Genomic DNA, 12,911 nt, shown 5'->3' with positions numbered 1-12,911 from the left:
TTTACTGCATGCATGTAATTAGTTACTCTAATCAAGAGAGAATGTTACCCACATGCATGAGAAAGTGAAATAATGTGGAGGCATCGCACATGCACTCGTACGGATTTGTTCCATATTTCAGAACGATCGGAAGATAGCATGCGGATCTGTTGCAAAATTCCTGCCGGCAAGAAGTTAGCACAGTTCAACTTTATATACAGACTAAAAAAACCGAAAGGAGTACATTGATACCAGTGGCGTAGCCAGCCCAATTTGCTAGGGTGGTTCGGTAATAAAAATATATATACAAATTATGTTTATTTTAAAAGAATTTTTTTACTACACTATACACAAAAGCTATGGAGGATTTCCAGGGTGGTCCATGGACCACCCTGGCCACCCCCTAGCTACGCTACTGATTGATACTATCAAGGAGTTTTCTTATGAGAAATTACTATCAAGGAAGTTAGCTCATGCTCATACGCTCATAAGATATATGACTTGTCGATTATTTTTCATGATGATATTTTTTAATTACCCATATATCTAAAAGGCCGCAGGCCCGTCATTGCTGGGTACACGGGCATTCGACCTGGCCCCTCCTAGGCGTTCACTGCGGCCGTCCTCTTCCTGGCGCGCGCGCGCCCGATCGCCGCTGCCACCGCCACAAGCAGCCTTGCCGGCACGTGCGCACTGGCCTCCAAGCGCTGGAGCGCGTCCTCAGGCTCGTGGACGCCGTGAGCCGCCACCTCCCACCACAGCGCGGCCGCCATCGCGACGAGCAGCGGCATGCGCGGCGCCGCCACGGCGACCTCGGTCCGGATCACGCGCGCGGCCGCCTCGGCACACCGGTGCGCCGCCCCCTCCTCGAGGCCCATCCGCCGGGCCCAGCCCTCGAGCGCCACCTCGCAGCGCACGCGAACGACGCCCCTGGACTGCGAGACGCGCGTGCGGCGGTGGCGGGACGCGAGGGTGTTGGCGCCGTGCACCTCGGCGTCGCACGGCCAGCAGAGGAACGCCGCGTCGGCCCGGCAGTGCACGTCCGCCCCCGCGCCGCACAGCTCGCAGCGCTCGCCCGCGGCGCACATCCCCGCTGCTGGGCGCACCGCGCACGGCCGCGGGCGGGGGAGACGTACGACGGACGACGGACGAGGCAGCCAGCTGGAGTGGCGTACGTGCGTGCGTGCGTGCTCGGCTCCACTCCCTTCGTCCCGGCCGGCGCCGGCGCGTACTTAAAGGCGAATGAGGGAGGGAACCCGGGCGGCCGTGCGAGCGAGACTTTTCTCGCTCCTCGCGTGCAAGTTTCGTGCGCTGCCGGATCCGGCCGGACGTACGTACATGGATGCAAAGGGAGGCGACGTCCAGCTCTTCTTTGGGTTGGCGAGGACGTGGAGTACTAGGTAACCAGCCACGGCCATGTTGGAACAAGCGCGTGACACCTGCACTTGCACAAGAGGCCAAGAGCCCAAGACGGTGGAGTAAAGTGGCCGCGGTTCATCGACGTGAGCCGCGAGTTGGAGGGCCTGGCGGTCGCCGGTGGGATGCGCCGACCGACAGAGTCATCCTTGGGCATGGAACCTCGTCCCGCCCGAACTAGTACTACGTGACTGGCGCCCACTATCTGAGCTCGGTCGATCGCTAGTGGTTTCGTCGGGTAGTTATTCTTCGGAAGGGCGAACAGTCAGTCACCTGAAATCCTAATTTGGGTGAGTAACTTTGGTTAGCTGGGTTCAAGATGATCCCTCCTATCTCCTCCTCCTCTTTTCATATGAGAGGTGAGAGTATATAATACATCCGAGCCGTTGATTTCATTAAGTAGTGGGACCATGTTAAAATTGCTCGAAAGAAAAAGTGACTGAACCCTCGCAAAAAAGTGACTGAAACGAAAAACAGTTCACTTTGAGTTGGAGGTCCAAATAGAGGACGAAACAAGGGGAGCAGGCGTAAAATTACTTTATCAATTAAAACAACACGAATTTGAGAAAAGTGAAAGCTGTGTAAAAAAATTGTTAGCGTATTTGAAAAAATGTTGATAGCATTCAAAACAATTTCGTGGGATTTGAAAAATGTTCGCATGTTTTAAAATAAATGTACCACCTGACACTTTCAAAAAATGTTTATGTAATGTAAAAAAATGTTTATGTAATGGGAAATTATTCTGTTCACCCGACCGATCACGCGCAGCGATTCCGCCGCCCATGCAGCCGTTGGATTCCATCTGATTCAGCTGCACACGTTCATATCCGTTTTTGCTAGCCGCAACCAGCCACGTGATCCCATCTGCTGCGCCATGTCGTGACCTTTATGCAACAAGTCCAATGTTACAAAAACAAATATGCAATAATACCTCTGTTGCAAAAAAAAAAAAAAACAAGACCTGTGTTGCAAAAAAATTCTACAACAAGACCTCTGTTGCAGAAAAAAAACTGCAACATAACCTTTGTTACAAATGTTTTCCAAAACAAGACATGTGTTGCAAAATGATTCTTGCAACATGACTCCTGTTGCAAAAGTGAAAACGATGCTCGAGCATGAGGTCATGTCAGATCTGACGGCTCCGTACCCGCATGATCTTTTAAAAAGATACACCGGCTGACGCGTAGCACATTCCTCAAAAACATCCCGGAGGACTGGCATCCTTATCCATTCATCACCGCTTCATCCCCAATCCCTAACCTCACGAGGAATTTGTTTTTTGCAGCATTACTTTTGTTGCAAAAGTCCTTCCGCAACAACACCCAAGTTGCAAAAAAGTGAAGACCAATTTTTTTTCTTTTGCAACACAATCTTTGGTCCCCAATACCAATCCTCACGAGGATTTTTTCCCAACATCATTCCTATTGAAAAAGTTCTTTGGCAACAGCACGCGTGTTGTAAAAATGTGAAGACGAAAAACAAAATTCTACAACACAACCTTTGTTCAAATGTTTCTGCAACAAGGTCTCTGTTGCAAAAGGGTTCTGCAACACCACCTGCCTTTCAAAAGATCTGCCGGCCAACGCGTAACATACCCCCTATACAAGAAGTAGGCCGAAAAGACCAAAAATAACCCAGCCGGCCGGAAAAGTATGCGGCCATTGGAGCTAAATATAAACATGCCGCGGGCCGGCCTGTACAAACGCACGTTTAAGCATGGGCTGGGCCGTGCCGGCCTACTTGGCGTTCCCAGCGGAGCGCACATTTCCTCCAGCATCGACCCCTCAAAAAAAAAAAAGTCCTCTAGCATCGTAACTGGCACCTCAGCGGCCACAGGTTCCTCTAGCAGCAGATAAGATTTAAGATTTTGATAACACAAAGCCGGCCACACGACACAAAACCGAAACGAATGTAGCAGGAGCCCAGGATAAGATTCAAAAACCTTGACGACCGTGCAGCTCGCAAGCTGCGGCAATGGCGGCGACACTGCAGTTCATCAGCCTGCTCGGCACCTCCTCCGCCCATCCAGCTCCTTCCTGCAGCAGCAGCAACGAGAAGCAGCACCGCGCTGTCCACCTGCCCCAGCAGCATCAGCACGGGAGGAGGGGCGGGAGGAGGCTCCGCGCCGTTCGCGCCGTCGAGACGGGCGCCGAGCCTGCCCCCGCCGACTCTGAGATGGCGGTGGAGCCGCCGTCCGTCGACTTTGCGTTCGTCAGCGTGAGTCCTTCTCTTGTTTCTCGATCGGTCATTTGCTCTGGGTTTTTTTTTTCCTTTCGTTGGCCGGCGATGATGCTGCATGCGATTGCAGCCTCGGTTGCTGCCGGACGGGACGCCGGACGTTCACTACCGGACGGCGTGCGGCGGGCAGAAGCTTAGGGACATCATGCTCGAAGGTTATATCGACCTCTACGGGCCTTACGTGAGTGCCGCCCCCGCCCCGCCTGCGATCTCTCCTTCCTTCATCTTGGTGCCCAGTGCTGATGCCGTTGATGCTGCTGCTGCTGCAGGATAAATTGCTGCTCAACTGCTCGGGGGGCGGCGAGTGCGGGACCTGCATCGTGGAGGTAACCGAATTCTCAGAGTTAGTGTGGAAATCGCTATAAGCAAATCTAGCATCTCTAGAAACAAACATCCTTTTTCTATTAAACCCCAACTTGGAAATCTCTGAAAATATTATTCACCCTTGACATTTTTTCAGGTAGTTGAAGGCGGCGAAATGCTTTCTCCAAAGAACGAAGTAGAAAAGGAAAAGCTTAAAAGGGTGTGTGAACAGCTCTCTCTCAGTCCATTCATAATTTCCACTAAGTATCCAATGCGTTTATGAAAAAAAGGAACAATAGTAATTACAGTGCAATTTTGTGCTAAAACTCTGAACGTTGATCTTCAGAAACCCAAGTCATGGAGGCTGGCGTGCCAGGCCACGGTTGGCAACCCAGATTCAACAGGACAGGTTGGTATCATTGTTGGAAATATATAGACTTGCATTCTGTTTTCTGGACATTCCAAACACGCAAGACGATCGTCCGTCGCGTTGTTTCATTGCGTTTTGGTTCTCGGGTTTGACGGCATTAACAGGCTAACAGCACGGACTTATTTTGATTGATTCTTTGTTCTGCGCAGATGGTCATACAGCAGCTACCAGAGTGGAAGGTACACAAGTGGGAGAAGTGATTGGAGTATAACATTATGATGATCATCCAGTAGACCTCATGACCCTGGAAGAATTAGACAGGAGCAACACTTGGTCAGGAGAAGAAGAACTAGAGGCTGTCTGTTTGAAGCCTCAACGAGGACTATATGTAAAGGCCGACACAGAGACATGTGAAGGCGTCCCGTAGAACTAGAAGCAAAGGCGCACTTCCTTGCGCTCGTAAACAAATACGTAGTACAAAATAATCCAAAGTGCTCCAATGCTCAAATATTTAACAATCGGTTCAGTTTTCTCATCCTAGGCGATCACCTATTGTATAATACTGTGCATCACCTCGGCACCCTCTCTCACCGAGTCCACAAAAAAATCGTCATCATGACTACACTACACACATATCTCATCGAGTCATTGTCCACCGGCACAATTTTCACAACTATTCCCTGATTTTCACAACTATCTCGCGACTGCACACTACACACATACTATCTCATCGAGTCATCGTCCAAGGTTGTTCTGGACGTTGCCAAACATGATTGTATTCCCTGATTGAGTAATACAAGAATTATTTGGCAAAAAAAAAGAGTCAACGTCCACTGGCACAATTTTCACCACTATCTGTTTGACGCGGTGATATGGGGCAAACCATATGGGTAGCCGGATCTTCACAAACTGAAGGTGCATTCTAGGATGAACATGGAGAAATCGTAAGCGAAACACAAGCGCGTAGCACTCAAAGACAAAATCCACAACCAAATCTCCCATAACACAAGTCAATACAAGAGGAACAGTTAGATCAAACAACAAACAAGAGAAATAAGACAACAAAGTGTTAGTTCATCCCCAAATTCAACAAGGGAGTGGAGGTCTTGAGAGATAGTCTTCCCCAACTTCTAAGAAGAAGAGGTCTTCAACCGCCAAGAAGAAGAGGTTTTGATATCCATGGGGATTCTTATCCGGTTAGGAGGTCTTGATCCTACTAAGAGGAGATAAATTGAGCAAAGATCTCTCAGGATTTAGTTTAAACTTAGCTTGCCCTAGATTTGAGGAGGGATACAACTTATATCGTCAAGCCACGAAGAGACATGTACATGGGGAATGATAGGCCAATTTCACCGCGCGCAGGCCGCAGGCAGGTTGACAAGGTCCAAAGGGCTCTGTTTAAGTTAGACATGGGGCCGAATGTCATGTCGACTGTCCGATGTGTGGAACTGCACGTTGGTATTATATTGATGTCGGAACATCCAACATCATCTAGAGAGCATTTGGGTACGTAAGTTGGCGTTGGGTTGGATCCCCAGGTCGGACTGCCCGACTTTGTAGTATCCAACAAAATAACCTCCTTGGTGATGTTCGTTGCTTCTTCTTTGAGCCCCTTCTTCTACTCCCTCCGTTCTGAATTACTTGTCGCAGGTATGGATATATCTAAGTGTATTTTAATTCTAGATACATCCATTTTTGCGACGAGTAATTTGGAACAGAGGGAGTACTTGCTTACGCGAGAATGCACAAGGTTTGCATTGAGGTAGTAGCCATGTACCACATGAATGTATAGGAAGCTCGACTAGTAAGGAAGTTCACTTGGAGCTCCCCTGGGGAAGGGTCAAGATCCTCATCAGCATGAAAAGTAGCGAGGTTTGTGATATTGAAGGTGTCACTCACCAAGTACCTGTCCAATGGAATGCCAATTTTGTAAGCATTATCATTGATACTTTGGATGACCTTGAAGGGAGGATCGGCTCATGGAAGTAACTTGGACTTGCGCTCTTTCAGGATGCGATCATTGCGAGGATGAACCCGCACGAGATCACCAGGGTTAAGACCATCGGATTCTTGGTGAGGCTTACCTTGTCGGCGTGGCATTGAACTTGTCGCTCGATGGTGAGTCTTGTATCTTTGTGCATCGTCTTCATGAACTTGGCGTGTGCACTTGCAGCCATGTTGACGCACGCTTGTAGAGGTAGCGGCATGATGTACAAAGGCAACAAAGGGCTGTAAACAAGTTCAAGCGGAGACTTGAGTGTTGTTGGGTGTCGTGCACTCAAAAGGGAGTTATACCTTATTCGGGGGAGTTGTTCAACATTGGTGATATCACCATGATGGCGTCGATGAGAATTTGTCGCATCCATCGGTTCAATTCTCTTGCACCGTCGGTGTTCTCTAGCAAGATTGACCCTCTTCATGCGAGAACCTAATGATGTGTTGTATTCGGCCACCATTGCTACAGACACTTGTGAACGAACAACCAGATCAAGTATATGTATGGCCCTATGCCAACATCCAACAGACACAACCGTAAACAATCAAGTGCAAACTATTGGAACTGAAGTCATTCTGTAATGTTGGTCAACATTAGAACTATCACCTAGAGAGGGTCGACACATTTTTGTCACCCCCATATCTTCAAGTGTCACTGACTCATGGTTTGTCGGCACTCACAAATGAATTATTCATATATCCAGCAAGCGTAAACAGAAAATAAAAATAAACATTGAACTAATGGTCAGAGTCAACAATCATTTTTAGTTTACACATCAAACAAAAGCTGGGCCAAAATCATGAAGTCCCTGCTCAACCATGCTTGATATAAGACATCAATGGCAATGCAATCATGCAAGGATGGTAAATTTCAGTGACACACAGCAAATTTCTATCAAAAAATTAAACTGAAGTACGAAGTTTGCCATGCTTGTCAACTAAAGTTGCAATCCTCGCGTAACTAAACTTGCCATAAAAAACGTTTGGAGTTGCTATGTGCCCGTACATGATGTGTGTCACTTATCAAGGTCCATTTTTTATTGCTTTTGACTGGGAGAAAGGGATGGAAGGGAATGTGTAGGCAAAGATAAGGAGAATTATGATTCCGTTCATAATTTGTGATCCCTTCTGATTCGAAGAAGGAAGGTGGTGGGAGGCATTGGATATGGATCGGTCGATTGGATTGCGTTAGAAAAAGACCAACGAAGAAAAAGGAAATCAGAAACGGAAGATGGGGTTTGGTTGGGAAAAAAATGTTGGGGGATGAGGTGGTCGTAAATAAAGATAAATAAATTCATAAATAGACAGATGACCATGTCCATGTGTAGACGTCGCCAAAACCCTGCCAAGCAAGATGCAGTTCCTGAAGCCGCGCACGGTCCGCCTCTATCCCAAACTACGGCGATGGATCTTGACGGACGCCGCGAGCTCCGGTTTCGGCCTGCAGCCGCTCGCTCTCGCCCTCAACAAGCGCCTCGCCGACGACGCTGGCAGGAGGAACAAGAACCTCGTCTTCTCGCCGTTGTCCATCTACGCCGCGCTATCGCTGGTGGCCGCCGGCGCCCGCGAGCACACCCTGGCGGAGATGCTCGGTGTCCTCGGCGCGCGTTCCCTGGACGGCCTCGCCGGGTCAGTCCGCGCGCTGGCGGAGCAGGCCCTCGCCGACCAGTCATGGGCCGGCGGACCGCACGTCAGCTCCGCGTTCGCCGTGTGGCACGACAAGACGAGGCCCCTCAAGCCCGGCTACGCCGACGCCGCCGTCAAGTCCTACAAGGCGCAGACTTGCGCCGTGGACTTCCACGAGAAGGTCGGTCTCAATCTCATCTCTCGTTTTGCCGTACGTACATGATCGATCTATGTTGGGTTTTTAGGGCACACATGCACAGATCGATTGATAACATCAATTAATGTGTGCGTACATGAATATGTGGTTGTGCAGCCGAAGGAAGCTGGGGAGCAGATCAACGCATGGGTGGCGGCGTCGACGAACAAGCTCATCCTCTCAATCGTTGATCCAGAGACACTGTCCAACCAGACCGACCTTGTCGTCGCCAACGCCATCTACTTCAAGGGCAAGTGGGACAAGCCGTTCGACGAGGAAGACACCAAGGAGGACAAGTTCCACCGCCGTGACAGCAGCACCATCGACGTGCCCTTCATGCGAGGCTGGGGCAAGCAGCGTATCGCGTGCCACGACGGCTTCAAGGTGCTCCAGCTTCGTTACCAGAGAGGCCTGCCGTCGCCGGCACGCTACTCGATGTGCATCTTCCTCCCCGACGACCGCGACGGGGCTGTCGCAGCTGTCCGACAGGATAGCGGCCGACGCCCTGACTTTCTGCGCGAGCACTTGCCGACGAGCACCGTCTTGGTCGGCGACTTCCGTCTACCCAAGTTCAAGCTCGGCGTTCCATACCGAGTTGGCCGGCGTTCTCCAGGACTTGGGACTCAAGGACGCTTTCGACCCGGGGAAGGCCGACTTCACGGACATGGCGGAGGGCGCCGGCAGGCCCCTGGCGCTGGAGGAAGTGTTGCACAAGTCTGTCATCGAGGTGAACGAGGAAGGCACCGAGGCGGCCGCTGTCACGGCGGCCCTCATGTTTGGATGTCCGTCGGGCTACCCGCCGCCGTGTGTGGACTTTGTCGCTGATCATCCGTTTGCCTTCTTTGTGATGGAGGAGGCGTCGGGTGCAATCATGTTCGCAGGGCACGTCCTTGACCCGTCAAGTGAGTGATGATACTCACGATCGACCATGGCCTTCGCAGACTCAGGAAGTCAGGATTTAGTAATATCTATTAGCAAGTATTATGAATTTGTAATTAGGTGCGCTACAATTACCATTTCGTTTCCATATACAAAGTTAAGTTAATACCGTGGTCTATGTAGCTAGCTTGGTCCACATGTAGGAAAACAAAAACCCTTATCGCATATTTTGTGTTGCTCACTTGATTTTTTAAAGAACATGCACCGCCGAGTCCGAGAAGAGCTCAAACCTAGCCCGACTTTGAATTAACGAAGCCATCAACCAAACAGGATGATGGTGCAGTACGGAGGCCTGACGACGACTAGGAGCCATGGAATCCCTGTAAAATATTGCCTTAGTACAGAAAATGCCAGAAACTATTGATTGATATTGGACACCTCCTTGCTACTTCATTAGTACGTAAACCAAACAGTGGGTCTTCTAGCCAACATTTGAGAACATGATATTTGACATACATGCTTATCCAATTTTAAAATATGATAACATCTGAGCTCACCAGAGAGAAGAGGATAATGACTTAAAAAGTTTAAAAATCACCGGAAAAAATCGGCATGAATGTTTTGCCAGAAATCTGGCGAAACAAAAATTAATCAACGTTTTGCCAAAATGTTGGCTCTCGTTCTTGAATCTGTAAAATTTGAAAATGGAAGAATTGGAGGCCTCCATATTGTATTGGGTTCAATTCCAATTCAGCAAGAAAACTGTAATAGACATGAATACGAATTTGATTGTTTTAATGTTTAGTGAATTAACTCACAGAATCTTACTGAGATTTTAGTACGGAATCGTATTTGTTGCATACAAACAAACATTTATTAGGAACTTGACAAATTTTATTCACCATCACGCTACACAAGAAAAATCATGCATTCATCCAATCTATACATTAACAACACACAACAACAATCACCATATCACATAGTGCAAGACTCATCATCTCACTTCACAAGAAAAAATATGCATCATTGAATCTGTGCATGGGCACTACAAAACAATAGTATTTTACCATATCAGTTGACAAAAAAAGCATTCATGGTTCACCAACATGTCACATAACCCAGAATTTGTTCTCACCTTAAATCAGCCCCACAGTGATCCAATCTTCAACCAAATCTGCAACAAGAAACAAGGAGGGTTAGCAAAAATCTGCCAAACATAATGGACTATTGGAGTAGCTGTGGAAGGGGAAGAGAGGAGGTGGTTCTGTGAGGAGGGGAAGATAAAGAAGATAAGGGGGGGGGGGGGGTCTTAAAAGTGGAGAAAGTAGTTTGGTGAGGAAGGGGTGGAGGAGATGGTGGTTCGATGGGGAAAGGATGGAGGAGTAAGTGATCCGATGGCAGTGGGGGCGCCTGAGAAGGGTTAAGGGAGGCAGAGCGGTGGGAGACAGGAAGCTCCATGCCATGGCGGTCATGGCAAAGGCCAGATCTCGCAACAGAGATGATGGAGATCCAAGAGAGTTGGGGAAGGAGATGCGGCGGCGGGGATCCCATGCCGATGTAGGAGGACGAGTAGGAGGAGATCTCACCTGGGCACCGCCGTCGATGACCTCCCTTGGTCGCCGCCTCCTCTTTCCGGGCCGAGTTGTAGGGAAAGGAGGGGTTTCCCTCTTACCTGGATGAGCGTAGAGGAAAAGATTGGAACTAAGCATTTTCTTTTGCAAGCAAAAGATGGGACGAAGCGTTTTTTAGGTAGCCGAAATGGGGTAACGTCACACTATGTTTATTTGCACCTTTTTTTTCTGCATGGATGGAAATTTTATTTATTACATGTTCATATCATTTGGCAAAATATAAATCTTGCTTTTCTTAGCAGTTCCATATGCATGGAAAATGTTACCTAGTTGCTTCCAATTACTATGTTCTTTTTTGGATGGTAAATGTTTGTTTTGGAATTCAATTTTTCTATGCATTGTATAAATTTCAACCATTACACGTCCATATCCATGGCAAATTAGCCATTGTTGCTTCAACCGTTTCACATTCATGGAAAATGTTACCTAGTTTCTCATAAACTAGTCCCACTAAATCTTAAAATTCATGGCAAATTAAACAAGGCGGGTAGTTATAAACAATCCACCCTCCCCCATGGCAAAATTCACACACCCACATCTTTACCATTATTTTCGTTGTCCATTTCTCATGTTCTATTTTTTTGCAATCATATATGCACTGAAACATGGTAATTATACTCAATTACTTATGGAATTTTTTTTCTATTTTCCTTCCTTTTCCCCATGAATGCTAGCTTGATCAACCTGCCCTTGCCGGTCAAAACATTAAATAGGTTCTTGAAACATCGCCTCTTTACCTCGATAGAAACGTTGAATATTTCACCTGTATGTGGAAGATATTTAGAACACACCAATTTCAATTGTGATCCTGAGGATATCATGGTTCTATTTCTATATGAACAAATCGACACCACTGGTCTAGAGAAAGAGGAAGGTTTGTTTCAAGTACACATGATGCCTGTGGTAGTGCTTCGCGTGGTACAAAAGGGTTGCAAACTACGTGACGAGGCCACCCATATCAATTCACGAGAAAAATCTTAAATTAGAATATCTATTAACTATGCAAGGACAAAGGAAGGGAGGCACCAACCTTGATTACTAAAAATTGTGCATCAAGAAACAAGAGAGCAATTAGACCTCAAACTCAAAAATAAGTGTCATGCTTACTCAATCGATCGGCAGAAATATTATCCCCCGAACTGGACAAATTATCTCAAGCAAGTACAACAACATAAAAAAACACCTTATATGGCAAAAATTGCTAAGTAAGAATTAGAATTTGTAACCGGACCTATTCACCCCCTCTATGTCCATCTTGATCCTTTTAGTCGACCCCAACGAGTGATGTCATATCTGACCTCTTCAAGGAGGTCGCAGCCCGGCAGGCCTGAAGATCTTACAAGTCCAGACCAAACTAGAGTTCAATTATGCAAACAACATATATATATAAAGAGAAAGTTTAGACCAAACTAGAGTTCAATCATACAACACTAGCTTAATAACCTAATGATACTAGCCTTGGTATTGCTAGTACCATTGTCATGAACAAGTTCGACATTATTTGCCACTCGCCGCTCGCTGATGCTACCTAAGTCAAGAAACAAGGAGGCTTAGCAAAAATCTGCCAATCATAATGGACTGTCAAAGGAGCCGTGGAAGGGAGAGAGAGGAGTTAGTTCGGTGGGAGGGGCAAAGGAAGAAGAGGAAGAAGAAAATGGGATCTCGTAGAAGATGATAAAGTGGTACGGTAGGGAAGAGGTGGAGGAGTAGGTGGTTCGATGGGGAAATGCTGGAGGAGGAATGATGACCTGCAAGTGCACAAGGCTGTTGTAGCACTTTTGTGTGATAAGTAGAGTGTCGAACCCACAGGGAGCTGATAAGAAGGCACCACAAACCCCGTAGATACACTCTCACTTAACGAGCTATGTATGCACCCAAACCGTAGCTTGGAAATAGCCTATTATATAAGTTGCTACGGAAACTTGATGAACGGGTAATTAACTAAACTACTAACAAGATATAAAAACAATAATTAAATGACACTAAGTTAGTAAGGGAAGATGCTTGAGTAGTAAAGCGTTCTCGAGGGTTCTGGAATCACTACCACATATGAACTATTATATCCTCTAGTAACTGGGCAAATGCATAAGTGGGCGGAGCCAGGTACACTACACATTCTACTCAAGGTAGACTTCGTGCCACGCATGCCACCATCATAGTCTTCCCCATAGGGTTACAACTCATGATAATTAAGGGTTACCCCATGGACGTGGCCTCTCTAAGGGTTCTCCGTAACTCCCCTATGAATTGTGATGGCGAGGAATCAAAGGCTTTTACT

The 12,911-nt window shown here is 47.5% G+C and overlaps 2 protein-coding genes and 1 pseudogene across 2 annotated transcripts; 2 read left to right on the top strand and 1 right to left on the bottom strand.

Annotated features, from left to right (window-relative positions):
• Nucleotides 1-474: 474 nt before the first annotated feature.
• Nucleotides 475-1,342, bottom strand: LOC123152555 (zinc finger protein CONSTANS-LIKE 1-like). Its single transcript, XM_044572078.1, has one exon. The coding sequence runs from the start codon at nucleotides 1,065-1,067 to the stop codon at nucleotides 582-584; it is 486 nt and encodes a 161-aa protein (XP_044428013.1). The 5' UTR covers nucleotides 1,068-1,342; the 3' UTR covers nucleotides 475-581.
• Nucleotides 1,343-3,259: 1,917 nt separating this feature from the next.
• Nucleotides 3,260-4,841, top strand: LOC123152998 (photosynthetic NDH subunit of subcomplex B 3, chloroplastic). The gene is made up of 6 exons (XM_044572333.1): nucleotides 3,260-3,612; nucleotides 3,704-3,814; nucleotides 3,903-3,959; nucleotides 4,094-4,156; nucleotides 4,283-4,345; nucleotides 4,516-4,841. Exons 1-6 carry the CDS (start codon nucleotides 3,370-3,372, stop codon nucleotides 4,564-4,566), a joined length of 588 nt encoding a protein of 195 aa, XP_044428268.1. The 5' UTR covers nucleotides 3,260-3,369; the 3' UTR covers nucleotides 4,567-4,841.
• A 2,793-nt stretch (nucleotides 4,842-7,634) lies between these two features.
• LOC123152432 (putative serpin-Z6A) lies at nucleotides 7,635-9,171 on the top strand (annotated as a pseudogene).
• The last annotated feature ends 3,740 nt before the right edge of the window (nucleotides 9,172-12,911 follow it).

The sequence above is a fragment of the Triticum aestivum genome, chromosome 7A (genome assembly GCF_018294505.1).
Source record: "Triticum aestivum cultivar Chinese Spring chromosome 7A, IWGSC CS RefSeq v2.1, whole genome shotgun sequence".
In the NCBI taxonomy this organism is placed as follows: Eukaryota; Viridiplantae; Streptophyta; class Magnoliopsida; order Poales; family Poaceae; genus Triticum; species Triticum aestivum.
This window is presented reverse-complemented; position numbering and strand designations above follow the sequence as displayed.

Coding starts and splice junctions, on each gene's coding strand:
- LOC123152555 (XM_044572078.1), bottom strand. CDS start 1,067: ATGTGCGCCGCGGGCGAGCGCTGCGAGCTGTGCGGCGCGGGGGCGGAC.
- LOC123152998 (XM_044572333.1), top strand. CDS start 3,370: ATGGCGGCGACACTGCAGTTCATCAGCCTGCTCGGCACCTCCTCCGCC. Junction 3,815..3,902: donor TCGACCTCTACGGGCCTTAC/GTGAGTGCCGCC, acceptor CTGCTGCTGCAG/GATAAATTGCTGCTCAACTG. Junction 4,157..4,282: donor AAAAGGAAAAGCTTAAAAGG/GTGTGTGAACAG, acceptor GTTGATCTTCAG/AAACCCAAGTCATGGAGGCT.